The sequence below is a fragment of the Bison bison genome, unplaced genomic scaffold (genome assembly GCF_000754665.1).
Source record: "Bison bison bison isolate TAMUID 2011002044 unplaced genomic scaffold, Bison_UMD1.0 scf7180017864043, whole genome shotgun sequence".
NCBI lineage: Eukaryota > Metazoa > Chordata > Mammalia > Artiodactyla > Bovidae > Bison > Bison bison.
The window spans coordinates 374,896-388,714 of NW_011494615.1; the positions used below are offsets into that span (position 1 = coordinate 374,896).

A 13,819-nucleotide genomic window follows, 5' to 3' on the forward strand; every position below is an offset into this window, starting at 1 on the left:
TCAATTAAAAGTTATATATTACAATATAATTTATCCCCAAGTTCATGCAAATAAAGTATTTTCATGCAGCATTAGTTTCATGCAAAAAGTGAACTATAAGTAAACCTCTTCTCATTAAAAGTACATGATCAAACTTGCTTTATATCAGAAATGAGACAAAAGACCATAAAATATTAAGCCTTACCTTTAAAATAACCACCATAAATTGATTCTCCACCTTTTCCATTACCTGAAAATAATGAGCTACGTTAAACAATGATGAAAACTAAAAAAATACTAACATACATAAATTACTCTTTATGGTTTTAATTTGCTGAAGGAGTTAACACCTTGTAATTCCTGCAGATGATAAAAATTCTAATAATCCTCAATCAACCTCATTTTTAAACTATAAATCCAATTCCATTATAATAAAAACTATTTTAAAAAATTATCCCCAGAACCCATTTATTTCAAACACTGGCAAAACTCTAAAAGAATAAAACCAATTGAACAATACTTTGGCATTCACTAGAGGGTATTCACCAAATAACTGTATTAAAACTGCATAAAAACAAAACAAAAAACCTCTTAGTATTTTGCTTTTTATAAAAGTGAAAAAGTTGGCTTAAAGCTCAACATTCAGAAAATGAAGATCATGGCATCTGGTCCCATCACTTCATGGGAAATAGATGGGGAAACAGTGGAAACAGTGTCAGACTTTATTTTCCTGGGCTCCAAAATCACTACAGATGGTGACTGCAGCCATGAAATTAAAAGATGCTTACTCCTTGGAAGTTATGACCAACCTAGATAGCATATTCAAAAGCAGAGACATTACTTTGCCAATAAAGGTTTGTCTAGTCAAGACTATGGTTTTTCCTGTGGTCATGTATGGATGTGAGAGTTGGACTGTGAAGAAGGCTGAGCGCCAAAGAATTGATGCTTTTGAACTGTGGTGTTGGAGAAGACTCTTGAGAGTCACTTGGACTGCAAGGAGATCCAACCGGTCCATTCTGAAGGAGATCAGCCCTGGGATTTCTTTGGAAGGAATGATGCTGAAGCTGAAACTCCAGTACTTTGGCCACCACGCTCATGCGAAGAGTTGATTCATTGGAAAAGACTCTGATGCTGGGAGGGATTGGGGGCAGGAGGAGAAGGGGACGACAGAGGATGAGATGGCTGGATGGAATCACTGACTCGATGGACGTGAGTCTGAGTGAACTCTGGGAGTTGGTGATGGACAGGGAAGCCTGGTGTGCTGCAATTCATGGGGTCACAGAGTCGGACACGACTGAGCGACTGATCTGATCTGATCTGACCTGATATATTCTTGGCTTACAACATTCATTCATCCAACAACTATTCACTGACCATCTAATATTTACATCATACTGTGACACAATATTTATAATTAAAATAATGAGGTGCTTTAGGAATTAATACAGTTATTAAGAGCATAACTTTTAGCTCTACCTTCACTGAAGTCCCCACCCTGAATCATAAAGTTTTTAACCACACGATGGAATGTAGAACCTTTATAACATAACTTCTTTCCAGTTGTTTTCCCAAGGCCTTTCTCTCCTGGAAAAAAAAAAGAAATGAAATTTAGCTACAAACATATTCTTCCATGGGAACAACCATTCAATTAGCTCTTTGTCAAATTCCTCCCTGGTATAGGACACTCTAAGACATAAGCAACATTATAAATGTCTTTCCTCCCCATTTTATCTACTGTTTAAAAATATAAATCCAATTACATGTAACAACAACATCATTATGTTCTGCTTCTCTATCCTCTAATCGTAAATTTATTGTGAGATCTGGAAGGCTAAATTTATTCAAAGTACTAAAATCTGTAAAATTCTATCAAAATAAATCAGTTTTGAATACATGCTATTATTTTTTAAACTACAATGCATAAAGATTCCATTACATATGGTGGTACTTCCTTTTTAATTTTTGAGACCATTTCTTTCTCCTCTCTTTAAGAAATGCTTCCCTGACTTATCAGTGAAAATAATATTTTTTATTTTTCATTTCACAATCCATTACTTTTTAAGGAAAACAGCTATTCTGTTAAGGAAGGTAAAATTTTAAGCCAGGACTTCTCATTGGAAATAATCTAATAATTCATTTACCTGAGCATAGGCAAAGGAAGTTTTTGCATGTTTTTGGACATATATCTGAAAAGAGCTGAAACATAATTCGACCAACTGAAATAAAACACATGAAAAAACAGGTAAGCAAGTTGATTAAATGTATCATATTTATATGGGAGAAATAAAGAAAATAAATTGAGAGGCCCATTTTTAGCATTCATTTTAATTTTTTTAAGAGATTCAACAGGAAAAGAATTTAACTAGGCAATACCAATTAATAAGAACCATACTATATTTATTAGCATTAGGATTCACATGCAACCAAAGTGAATTCAGTCCAGAACTGTGGGATTTTAAGTGTCTTTAACAGGACCTTATTTTATTAGATCTCTCTTAGTATATCTCCTACCTGAACTATTAATCTTTAAAGATATTCTCGATAACAGTTGTCTGATTTATGCCTAAACCCCTCCAGTGATGAGAGCACATCATAAGACAGTCACTCTGGGCTAGTACTAGTAGAAGAAAGCTCTGTCCTCTACATTTACCTTTATGCAAGAACTGTTCACAGCCAACCCCTGAACTGTCACTCACAACTAAAACGCACATTAAATTCCCTGAGAGGGCAGAAAGAGAATAGGTTATGGTTCCTAAAAACTAATCAACAAACAAACAAGAAACAATAGGAGCAAGTCTCCAAATTCGACTTAATTATGCAATAAACAATGTGCCTACCAATGCAGGAAACTCACGTTCGATCTCTGGGTCAGGGAAGATCCCCTGGAGGAGGAAATTGCAACCCACTCTCAGTATTCTTGCCTGGAGAATCCCATGACAGAAGAGCCTGACAGGCTACAGTCCATGGGGTTGCAAAGAGTCAGACAGAACTCAACATGCCTCTCATGCCAAAAGAGAAGTGTTTCACAAATCTGTTCATCTCAGGACTCCTTTAAACTCTCAAAAATGACTAAAGCTTTTAAAATGTGGGTTATAATTTTGATATTTACTGTATTATAAATTAAAACTCAGAAATTTTCAAAACAAGAATACTCAGGTAACTGTTCCATCAGCTGTCAGAGCAGTGACATCATTACATATTCTGTAATGTCTGGAAAACTCACCTTGTGAATGAGAGTACAAGGGGCAAGTCATATTATTTTAAAAACTGTTTCAACTTTGCCCTCCTGTCAATAAAATAAAGGGAATTTTGAATTACAACCATTTTCCAGGAGTTCCTTTTCCCTTTATTCTATAAAAGCTTTTCCATTATGAACATTTGTACATAGTCAAGACTTGTAGAATAAATCAAAATTAACTGGATCAGGCATAATCCAGTAGACACAAAATGCCTTGATATATTGTGTCACTAAGATTTTACTTTATTCCTGGCATGTCAGTCAGTTACTGCGAGGACAAAACAAGGTTACTGTGTAAGAAACAACCTTAAAGGATAAAAAGTAGAAGAATGGAATCATGTAAGAAGAGACTCCCGTGTCAGCACTGTCAAATCGAGTGCTGGAGTCAAAATTAATGCAGTTTCAAAACCTTCTAGCTGATCTTGATGTCTAAAGAAATGAAGAGAAAGTTAAGAAAGCAAAAAGGAAGATAGCAATGTATCTAAAAACATTTCAGAATTTTAGGAAATGCATGTAATATCAGTAATATTAAGTACTATTCTTTGTATTTACATAGAAATAATTTATTATCCTATGTAAAATAATTTATTAATACTCTTATCAGAGTATTTCCATCACTCATAAATCCCTAAGAAATGGCTGGCTAGGTGGGTGTCAAAATTCAAAATCATATAGCTTTGCAAACTACAACATACATAGGTCTTTGGAATCTCTTTAAGACAGATGTTTTTCAGAATAAAAGATATAATCAAAACAACTGAAACTTCACCTTTTCTCTAGGACTATAGTAACTTCAATAAAGAGTTCTTCCGCCCAAAGTCTTATGCCTCCACACAAAAACTGATGAAAATTTCAAATATTTTTAGTTTCTCCTTTACAGACAATTATGAACCCTCTAGTGGTAGGAGTACGTCAAGGCTGTATATTGTCACCCTACTTATTTAACTTATATGCAGAGTACATCATGAGAAATGCTGGGCTGGAAGAAGCAGAAGCTGGAATCAAGATTGCCGGGAGAAGTATCAATAACCTCAGATATGCAGATGACACCACCCTTATGGCAGAAAGTGAAGAGGAACTAAAAAGCCTCTTGATGAAAGTAAAAGTGGAGAGTGAAAATGTTGGCTTAAAGCTCAACATTCAGAAAACGAAGATCATGGCATCTGGTCCCATCATTTCATGGGAAATAGATGGGGAAACAGTGGAAACAGTGTCAGACTTTATTTTCTGGGGCTCCAAAATCACTGCAGATGGTGACTGCAGCCATGAAATTAAAAGACGCTCACTCCTTGGAAGGAAAATTATGACCAACCCAGACAGCATATTGAAAAGCAGAGACATTACTTTGCCAACAAAGGTACATCTAGTCAAGGCTATGGTTTTTCCTGTGGTCATGTATGGACGTGAGAGTTGGACTGTGAAGAAAGCTGAGTGCCGAAGAATTGATGCTTTTGAACTGTGGTGTTGGAGAAGACTCTTGAGAGTCGCTTGGACTGCAAGGAGATCCAACCGGTCCATTCTGAAGGAGATCAGCTCTGGGATTTCTTTGGAGGGAATGATGCTGAAGCTGAAACTCCAGTACTTTGGCCACCTCATGCGAAGAGTTGACTCACTGGAGAAGACTCTGATGCTGGGAGGGATTGGGGGCAGGAGGAAAAGGGGACAACAGAGGATGAGATGGCTGGATGGCATCACTGACTCGATGCACGTAAGTCTGAGTGGACTCCGGGAGTTGGTGATGGACAGGGAGGCCTGGTGTGCTGCGATTCATGGGGTCACAAAGAGTCGGACACGACTGAGCGACTGAACTGAACTGAACTGAATACCCTACCCTCTAACCTGATGAAGAAACAAAATTTCTATTGACCTTTCACACTCATGGGGCAATGGTTTGAGCAGAAATTCTGTCTCTGCCATGGCACTGTGTTGTTAAGAGCAAAAGAAAGAAACATGAACAAAACCAAATTGTTTTGGGTGCAGTACTACAGTACAAGGTTAAGAACACTGCTAAAGACTGTAAAGTAAATGATGTACCTATCAGAACTGTTAAAAAAAAATTCTGAATCATACTGGACATGTAGTTCATCCACCATTGTCAGAATTCCATTTGCAACAACACTGACAGATGAATACCAACAAATGTAGAAAAACAGCTGAAAAGCACAGGGATTCAAACAGGAGTAAGAGGTAAGAGACAAGGAATAACCATCTTATGTTAAAGGCAAAAAAGGAGAAAAATCTTTGTATATTTCACGTGGAGATTTGAGGCAGAGAAAAGGAAGGAAAAGGATAGTGCTAAGAAGCCAATTTTCTCCTCTCAAAGTCCCCATAAAAACCCGTAACAACTCTCAGAATGGGAGAATAGCAAATGAAACAAGTAAGAAAGGATTGATTTCCAAAATATACAAGCAGCTCATACAACTCAATACCAGAAAAACAACCCAATCAAAAAGTGGGAAAAAGACTTAAACAGACATTTCTCCAAAGATGACACACAGATGGCTAACAAACTCATGAAAAGATGCTCAACATCGCTCATTATTAGAGAAATGCAAATCAAAACTACAATGAGATATCACCTCACACCGGTCAGAATGGCCATCATCAAGAAGTCTACAAACAATAAATGCTGGAGAGGGTGTGGAGAAAAGGGAATGCTCTTGCACTGTGGTGGGAATGTAAATTGATACAGCCACTAAGGAAGACGGTATGGAGATTCCTTATAAAAACTAGGAATAAAACCACCATATGACCCAGCTCCACTCTTAGGCATATACCCTGAGGAAACCAAAATTGAAAAAGACACATGTATCTCATTGTTCACTGCAGCACTATTTACAATAGCTAGAACATGGAAGCAACCTAGATGTCCATCGACAGATGAATGGATAAAGAAGTAGTACATATACACAATGGAATATTACTCAGCCATAAAAAGGAATGCGTTTGAGTCAGTTCTGATAAGGTGGATGAACCCAGAACCTATTATACAGAGTGAAGTGAGTCAGAGAAAGATAGATATTGTATTCTAACACATATACATGGAGTCTAGAAAAATGGTACTCAAGAATTTATTTACAGGGCAGCAATGGAGAAACAGACATAGAGAATAAACTTAAGGACATGGGGAGAGGGGAGGAGAGGGTGAGATGTATGGAAAGAGTAACAAGGAAATTTACATTACCATATGTAAAGTAGACAGTCTATGGGAATTTGGTGTATGGCTCAGGAAACTCAACAGGGGCTCTGTATCAATCTAGAGGGGTGGGATGGGGCAGGAGATGGGAGGGAGGTTCAAGAGGAAAGGGATATATAGGGAGGGGATATATGTATACCTATAGCTGATTCATGTTGAGGTTTGACAGAAAACAACAAAATTCTGTAAATCAATTATCTTTCAATAAAAAAATTTAATTAAAAAAAAAAATCCGTATGAATTTGCCTTCACGACCTTTCAACCAGGCCTGTGGTTATTACTGGGATTCTCTGGGCCCAATTTATAAAAAAATAAGGAGAAAAGGGGGTGAAGGAGAACCTTCTTGCTTACAGAAATGGTAACAAGCCTTTGCCCTAAAACTGAACATGAGCTCAGTGCTCAAGCTCACATTCACGCAAATGCACTAATTAAAGCAACTTAAAAAACAAGTGTGTCACATGCTGTGCTAGGTTCTTTACAAATACAGGCAACTCTGCAATAACATGAAAAAACTGAAAGAAACACTGCATTATCAAAAAATCACATAGAAAGACAACTGTTCCCATGGGACAATGTGAGCTGGGGACAAGGGAATTTCAGGTTCTAGTAAAAAATATTTTTTATCTTAGGAGTATCAATGATAAAGGCATGCTTTTAGTTATAAGAATATCTTATAACATTTAAACATCACTGGGGAAATCCTACAACTGATCACACCTCACTCTGACCTTTCTCAGCACTGTCATTAGCATAACCCTCCTTGTGGTCTTTCAAGTAACTATTAAATAGATGAGAATAATTCAAAACAGCAGTGCTGCTCACCATCCTTTTCTCCCACACAGTAGTTCCCCTCCTTGCTATCTGTGTCACAACACAAATGGTAATCTGGCTAAGAAAAATTGTGCTCCTTAATTGATTAAAATAAATTCATTTTAAAAATATGATCTTTAAGACACGTGGTTGTATTATTTAATTACTCTTTTCAAGAACCTTACCATGCAAGCAATACTGCACTGAAGTCTTATTAGTCTGAGTATATACAAAAGGGAGAAATCATTTAAATGGAGCAAACCACTGCATCCAGAGTCATCGAGTCATTGTATTCACAAGCTTATGACCCAGAGCATGCTTGAGATGGGAGATTCATTTCTCCCGGCCCCCGTACAAATCAGGTCTCATATGCCCTGCTCTATCTCAAAGTATAAGTTATTTTGGATATTAATCTAAAGTTTAAAGGTTAATTTCGAATACAAGCAAATTTTGCTGTACTTTAGAACCACAATAATGACTCTATAGTACTTTCATTTCCCCACTCCAGTACTTTTGCCTGGAAAATCCCATGGACGGAGGAGCCTGGTGGGCTGCAATCCATAGGGTCGCTAAGAGTCAGACACGACTTCACTTTCACTTTTCACTTTCACGCATTGGAGAAGGAAATGGCAACCCACTCCGGTGTTCTTGCCTGGAGAATCCCAGGGTTGGAGGAGCCTGGTGGGCTGCCATCTATGGGGTCGCACAGAGTCGGACACGACTGAAGCGACTTAGCAGCAGCAGCAGCAGCAGCACTTCCATTTACAAAGAGGTCAGAGGGCTTTCCCTAGGTCATAAGCAGTACTCAAACATTTGTCTTCCTCTTTACTTTAAACTTGTTTCTCAGTTTCAGTTCCAAATACTCTATAGTGTTTACTAAGAACATATTTTTAGTTTCTTTGATTCATGTGAACCTTGAGCAGTAAAGCTAAAACATCCATTTTACCTATTTTGATAAATTGCCAGGGTTTTATGACATTGTTCTGAGGCCCACATAAACAAAATTCTAAAGTCAAGCATTCTTTTAAAGAAACACCTTGGTCATCATTTTGGAAAATCAACTTTAGTTCAGTTCAGTTCAGTCACTCAGTTGTGTCCAACTCTTTGTGACCCCATCAATCACAGCACGCCAGGCCTCCCTGTCCATCACCAACTCCCAGAGTTCACTCAGACTCACGTCCATCGAGTCAGTGATGCCATCCAGCCATCTCATCCTCTGTCATCCCCTTCTCCTCCTGCCCCCAATCCCTCCCAGTATCAGTCTTTTCCAATGAGTCAACTCTTCGCATGAAATGGCCAAAGTACTGGAGTTTCAGCTTTAGCATCATCCTTCCAAAGAACATCCAGGGCTGATCTCCTTCAGAATGGACTGGTTGGATATCCTTGCAGTCCAAGGGACTCTCAAGAGTCTTCTCCAACACCACTTTAAGCCTCTGACAAATACAAAATAAGTAACATTCTATTCAAGAAGGGGGCTATATCTTTTTAAAATGTCAATCTCATAAAAGACAAAAGCTATGGAAATGGAGGGTAAAGAATGATATAAATGATTTTTTAGGCCAACGAACAAAAATAGAATACAGAGATAGTAGACTAAAGTATTGTATCCATGTAAATTTATGAAGTTGACAACTGCATTGTGGTTATGTTGGAGAATACCCCTTTCTTTTCTTTGAAAAAAATTTTAAAATGTTTAAGACTCTTTTAATGAATATTTCTGTTCTTAATAAATACATGCACGTACTTAGGGGTAAAGAGCCATGATGCGGGTAACATATCTTCAAATGATTCAGAAAAAAATTGTGCGTTTAGAGAGAAAGACAGAGATTAATAAAGCAAATGGTATAAAATGTAAATAGGTGAATCTAGGTAAAGAATCTAGGTAAAGAATCTAGGTAAAGAATCGGAGAAGGTAATGGCACCCCACTCCAGTACTCTTTCCTGGAAAATCCCATGGACGGAGGAGCCTGGTGGGCTGCAGTCCATGGGGTCGTGAAGAGTTGGACACGACTGAGGGACTTCACTTTCACTTTTCACTTTCACGCATTGGAGAAGGAAATGGCAACCCACTCCAGTGTTCTTGCCTGGAGAATCCCAGGGACGGGGGAGCCTGGTGGGCTGCCATCTATGGGGTCGCACAGAGTCGGACACGACTGAAGCGACTTAGCAGCAGCAGCAACAGGTAAAGAATAGATTGGCATTCTTTTTACTGCTTTTACTTTTCAACTTCCTATAAACATGAAATTATATTCAAACAAAAAGTTTAAAACGATTGCAGATAAAACCCAATGCTTGAGTTCTATGAAAGCATGTGTCTTTATCAGCAGTTCTCAAACTCTTTGGTCTCAGAATCCCTCTATATGCTAAACAATTACTGAAGACTTTATAAAGACATTTGAATATGGTTTTTAAAAAATAATTTTATGCATTTAATTTTGGCTGTGCTGGGTCTTTGTTGCTACACAGGTTTTTCTCTAGTTGCAGCAAGAGGGGACGAGCCTCCAGTTGCAGTGTACGGGTTTCTCACTGCGGCGGCTTCTCTTGTCAAGGAGCACAGGCTCTAGGGCACACGGGGTTCAGCAGCTACAGTTTCTAGGCCTTAGAGCACAGGCTCAGTAGCTGGGCCCACTGGCTTAGTTGTTCTGTAGCAGGTGGGATCTTCTCAGACCAGGGGTTGAGCCCATGACTCCTGCACTAGCAGGCAGTCTCTTTACTACTGAGCTGCCAGGGAAGCCCAATATGGGTTCTTTCTTAATACTTTACATTTTGAAATATGAACAAAAAACTTAATGAGTGTCATCTTTTATATTTTTGCAAATCTCATTTCATGAGATTTCCTATTTCATGTCTAATGTAATAAAAGATAGATTTTCCTATCTGCTTCTGCATTCAATCTGTTGTGTCACTGCTGCCTTTGAAAAACTATTGAATACTAACAGAAATGGGAGTGAAAAAATTGGGAGTTTGACTTCTGGTCTCATGACAGCATTTCCCAGTTTGAAAACAAAAAAAGGTCTACACCATTATACTATTATAATGTAATATATTACAACTATAATTTTTCAAAAATACCTTACATAGACATTCTCATTTTAAAACTACACCTCAGGCCTCTAAGAAACACACAGCCTCAAGGGGAGTGATAAATCAAAGGCCGTACTCCAGAGGTGACTTCTAATACTGCTTTTGCTATCTTTATCTCTAATCAAATAGTAATTAGTAAAATGAATGCTTAAAATCTGTTTTTATTGGCAAACTGGTAATGTCTGGAACATACAGACTGAATAAAAACATTTGGAGATAATCCATACCCTTCCATTAATAGGACATAAATCTGGAGTCACCCTTTGGAGTAGAACCTCAGGCTGGGTTCATCAAAAAGGTCCTGGGTCTAGTCAAGATTTAAGAGGATTCTGGTACACAAAACTAAAAGATTCGCATGGCAATTTTCAAGACCAGAAATCTTCCACATAAAGAGTACTTGGAGCACTGAAAATGACTTCATCAGACTTACAGAACTGGTTTTATGACTTATGTGTATGTATACTTGCTTGTCAACATCTACATATGGCAAATGTGACTTGCTTTCACTGTGTCCTGGTAGCAAGGTTGTGACAAAAGCAGTCTACAGCCATTAACTTATTGGTGACTCCTTGATATGCTCTAAAAACTTAATAGCCATTTTTGACTAAACTGGCTTATATCAGTTTGCACCAGATATCTAAAACCTGTTTCCCTGGGCTCCAATATTCCACTTCTTGATACAACATCTGAAAAGGGCAAAATAAGTTTCTGAAGCACCAAAGAAGGAAAAGGTAGATTCCTATTTCATGTCTGCCCTGAAAGGTACTCAGTTTAACCAACCAGTAACAACCATAGAGAGAACTAATATTTAATCAAAGAAGGGTGGACCTGCCTGTCAGAAAAAATAAACAGAACCTCTGAAAAAAGAAAACAGAACAAAACACCAATGAAATGAAAATCTGGTTCTTTGAAATAACAGTAACATTGGTAAAACTCCTAGCCAAACTGGCCACAGAAAGAAAGACAACAGGCACAAATTATCACATGAGGAATAAAAGTGATATTACTATAGATCCCACAGATACTAAATTAAAGGATGATGTTGTTTGACAACTTAAGATTAAATGAGCTAGTTGCTTAAAAGCCACAAACCACCAAAACTCAAAGAGAAGTAACAACATGAATAGTTCTGTAACTATACTCATGTAATTTAAAGACATTCCTCTTTTAATATATACTTGCATTCATTTGGTGGCTTTACAATTCAAAAGCCTCGTTTGCTATAAAATATACAAATTTCCATTGATAGTAATGGAAAATACACACTGTGCTGTTCAATTTTTATCAGTACTTATTGATCTCTCATTAATATGGACAACATAGCTACTCATTAAAGGATCTTTACTTATCAAAGTAAATAAAAGATATTACTTTGTATCAAGTGAATTATTAACTATACGAGAAGACAAGAGTTATTACTTGAATAAATACTCAATGACATACATACTAAAGGTTAAATAATACAAAGCAAGACACCTCATTTCAAACAACTGAAGAGATTCTTACAAGCTGTGTAAAAATCAAGTACCTACTGCTGCTGCTGCTAAGTCGCTTCAGTCGTGTCCGACCCTGTGCGACCCCATAGACGGCAGCCTACCAGGCTCCCGCGTCCCTGGGATTCTCCAGGCAAGAACACTGGAGTGGGTTGCCATTTCCTTCTCCAATGCGTGAAAGTGAAAAGTGAAAGTGAAGTCGCTCAGTCATGTCCGACCCTCAGCGACCCCATGGACTGCAGCCTTCCAGGCTCCTCCGTCCATGGGATACTCCAGGCAAGAGTACTGGAGTGGGGTGCCATTGCCTTCTCCACAAGTACCTACTACTTAGATAATATACTGAAAAGTGCTAGAGAAATATCAATATTATATATGAAACTGAACCATATGAAATTGCCAGTTATCAACTGGTTCAACCTAGAACAATGCAAGCATTCCTTGTTTTATATACGGTTCAGTGTTCTCTAGAGTTCTAGTCACTTCTACCTGAACGGTATTAAAATATTGGTGATCAAAGTTCACTTTACATTTGCCAAACACATTCTGGAGATGTTTCATGACAAAAGTTATTTGCGAAACTAGGATATGAATGTGTACAAGATAAGGAGTACTTTCCAGGGCTACAGAACCTTTGTTTGACCTCTACTTTCCAGGACTATGCTATTTTTAACTCTTAAAAAAATAAGCCTTCTTATTCAAAACGAAAATTCACTATAGAATAATGATTAAGAGCCTCAAGGTTCAAAAGATGAAGAGAGAATGCAACAAAAATTTCTAAGATCACATCATTCCTTTGCTCAAAACCTTTCAACATTTTATCTCACGGAGTCAAAGTTCTTACTCTGGCCTTTACTCATTTTGTGCTACTCAGTTGCCTCCTTTACTCCTCAAACAAGAAGGTACGCTTTCTCATCAAGTCAAGGAGGCTACTACACTTTCTGTTCCTCAAACAAGAAGGTACACTTTTTCGTCAAGGCCTTCATATTATCTGTTCCTCTATCAGGAAGGTTCTTCTCTGAGATATCCACACCCTCACCTTCTCTTTCAGGTCTACTTAAATGTCATCCTCTTAAAATGTCCTTTTCTGACCAATCTATTAAAACAGTACCCCTATTACAAGACACTTTTTTTTTTTCTGGTTTATTGTCTGTCTTCCTCCAACAGAATATAAACTACAAGGAAGAGAGGCCTTTGTTTTATGCATTGCTATATTCTCAGTCTAGAACAGTAGACAATCTGCTGAACAAGATCTGCAGAAAGACTGTATACATGCTTCAACTAAAACTTCTGTCACAGTAAAAAAAAAAAAAAAAAGCTAAGAAAACTGTTTGGAATCTCGCACGCTCTGCTACGTAGAATGAAGTTAACTATCCTTGAGAACAAAATATCTCATTTTCAAAAAAATATACCAAGGAATGGCTGGATTCCCTAAAGAAAACAGTAATGGAAGAGAACACACATTGCAAGTCCGTTGATACTAAATGCTTTGGTTTAAAGCCCAAGACTTATGCTAAGTCATTACCCCATGAACCAAGGAATTATGGCTAAAGACACTTAAGGAAAAATAAAAGCAAAGTTAACCTATTAATGATGCACAATAATTAGAAAATATACAACGTACGAGTCCAAAGCTCATAGTACAGAGCAAGATACCAGAAATCGAAATTGGGAGTGTTTGCTCCTTAGAGATATTGTGAGAGACAAAGTCCAGAAGGATCGCACCCCTTTTCCTGGCGCTAAGGCAGGGCAGGAACACTCAGGAGGGGTGCAGGGGCAAGGAGTTTGGGAGGACGAGGCCTGGACTCCGATTAGTTTGTATCCGGACCACCCTCCCCTCCACAGATTTTCCCTCAGGAGAAAAGGGAGTACGGACTGCGCCTACCAGTTCCCAAAAAGGCTTGGGGGAGGGTTGATGAAGGTAGACCCCTCCCCTTCCCCAAGGCAAGCCAAGGCCCCGCAGGGCTCCCCAGTGGCCCGGCTCACCCGGCTCCCGGTTGATTTCGATGTCGAAGTGGCATT

At 38.2% G+C, this 13,819-nt stretch overlaps 1 protein-coding gene across 3 annotated transcripts in view; it reads right to left on the reverse strand.

Moving 5' to 3' along the window:
- Positions 1-13,813, reverse strand: part of NKTR (natural killer cell triggering receptor) — a 43,877-nt gene extending 30,064 nt beyond the window's left edge. For 2 of the 3 annotated variants that reach the window (XM_010835443.1, XM_010835441.1), the window contains exons 1-3: positions 13,784-13,802; positions 1,456-1,563; positions 185-229 (exon numbers count right to left, since the gene is read on the reverse strand). Coding sequence is in view for 1 of the 3 variants with exons in the window: in XM_010835440.1 (XP_010833742.1) it covers positions 185-229; positions 1,456-1,563; positions 2,121-2,184 (217 nt within the window). In the remaining 2 variants the exon portion in view is untranslated. Of the gene's footprint in view, positions 1-184; positions 230-1,455; positions 1,564-2,120; positions 2,196-13,783 lie in introns of all 3 variants that reach the window. The other variant, XM_010835440.1, reaches the window with a different exon arrangement.
- Between the last annotated feature and the right edge of the window lie 6 nt (positions 13,814-13,819).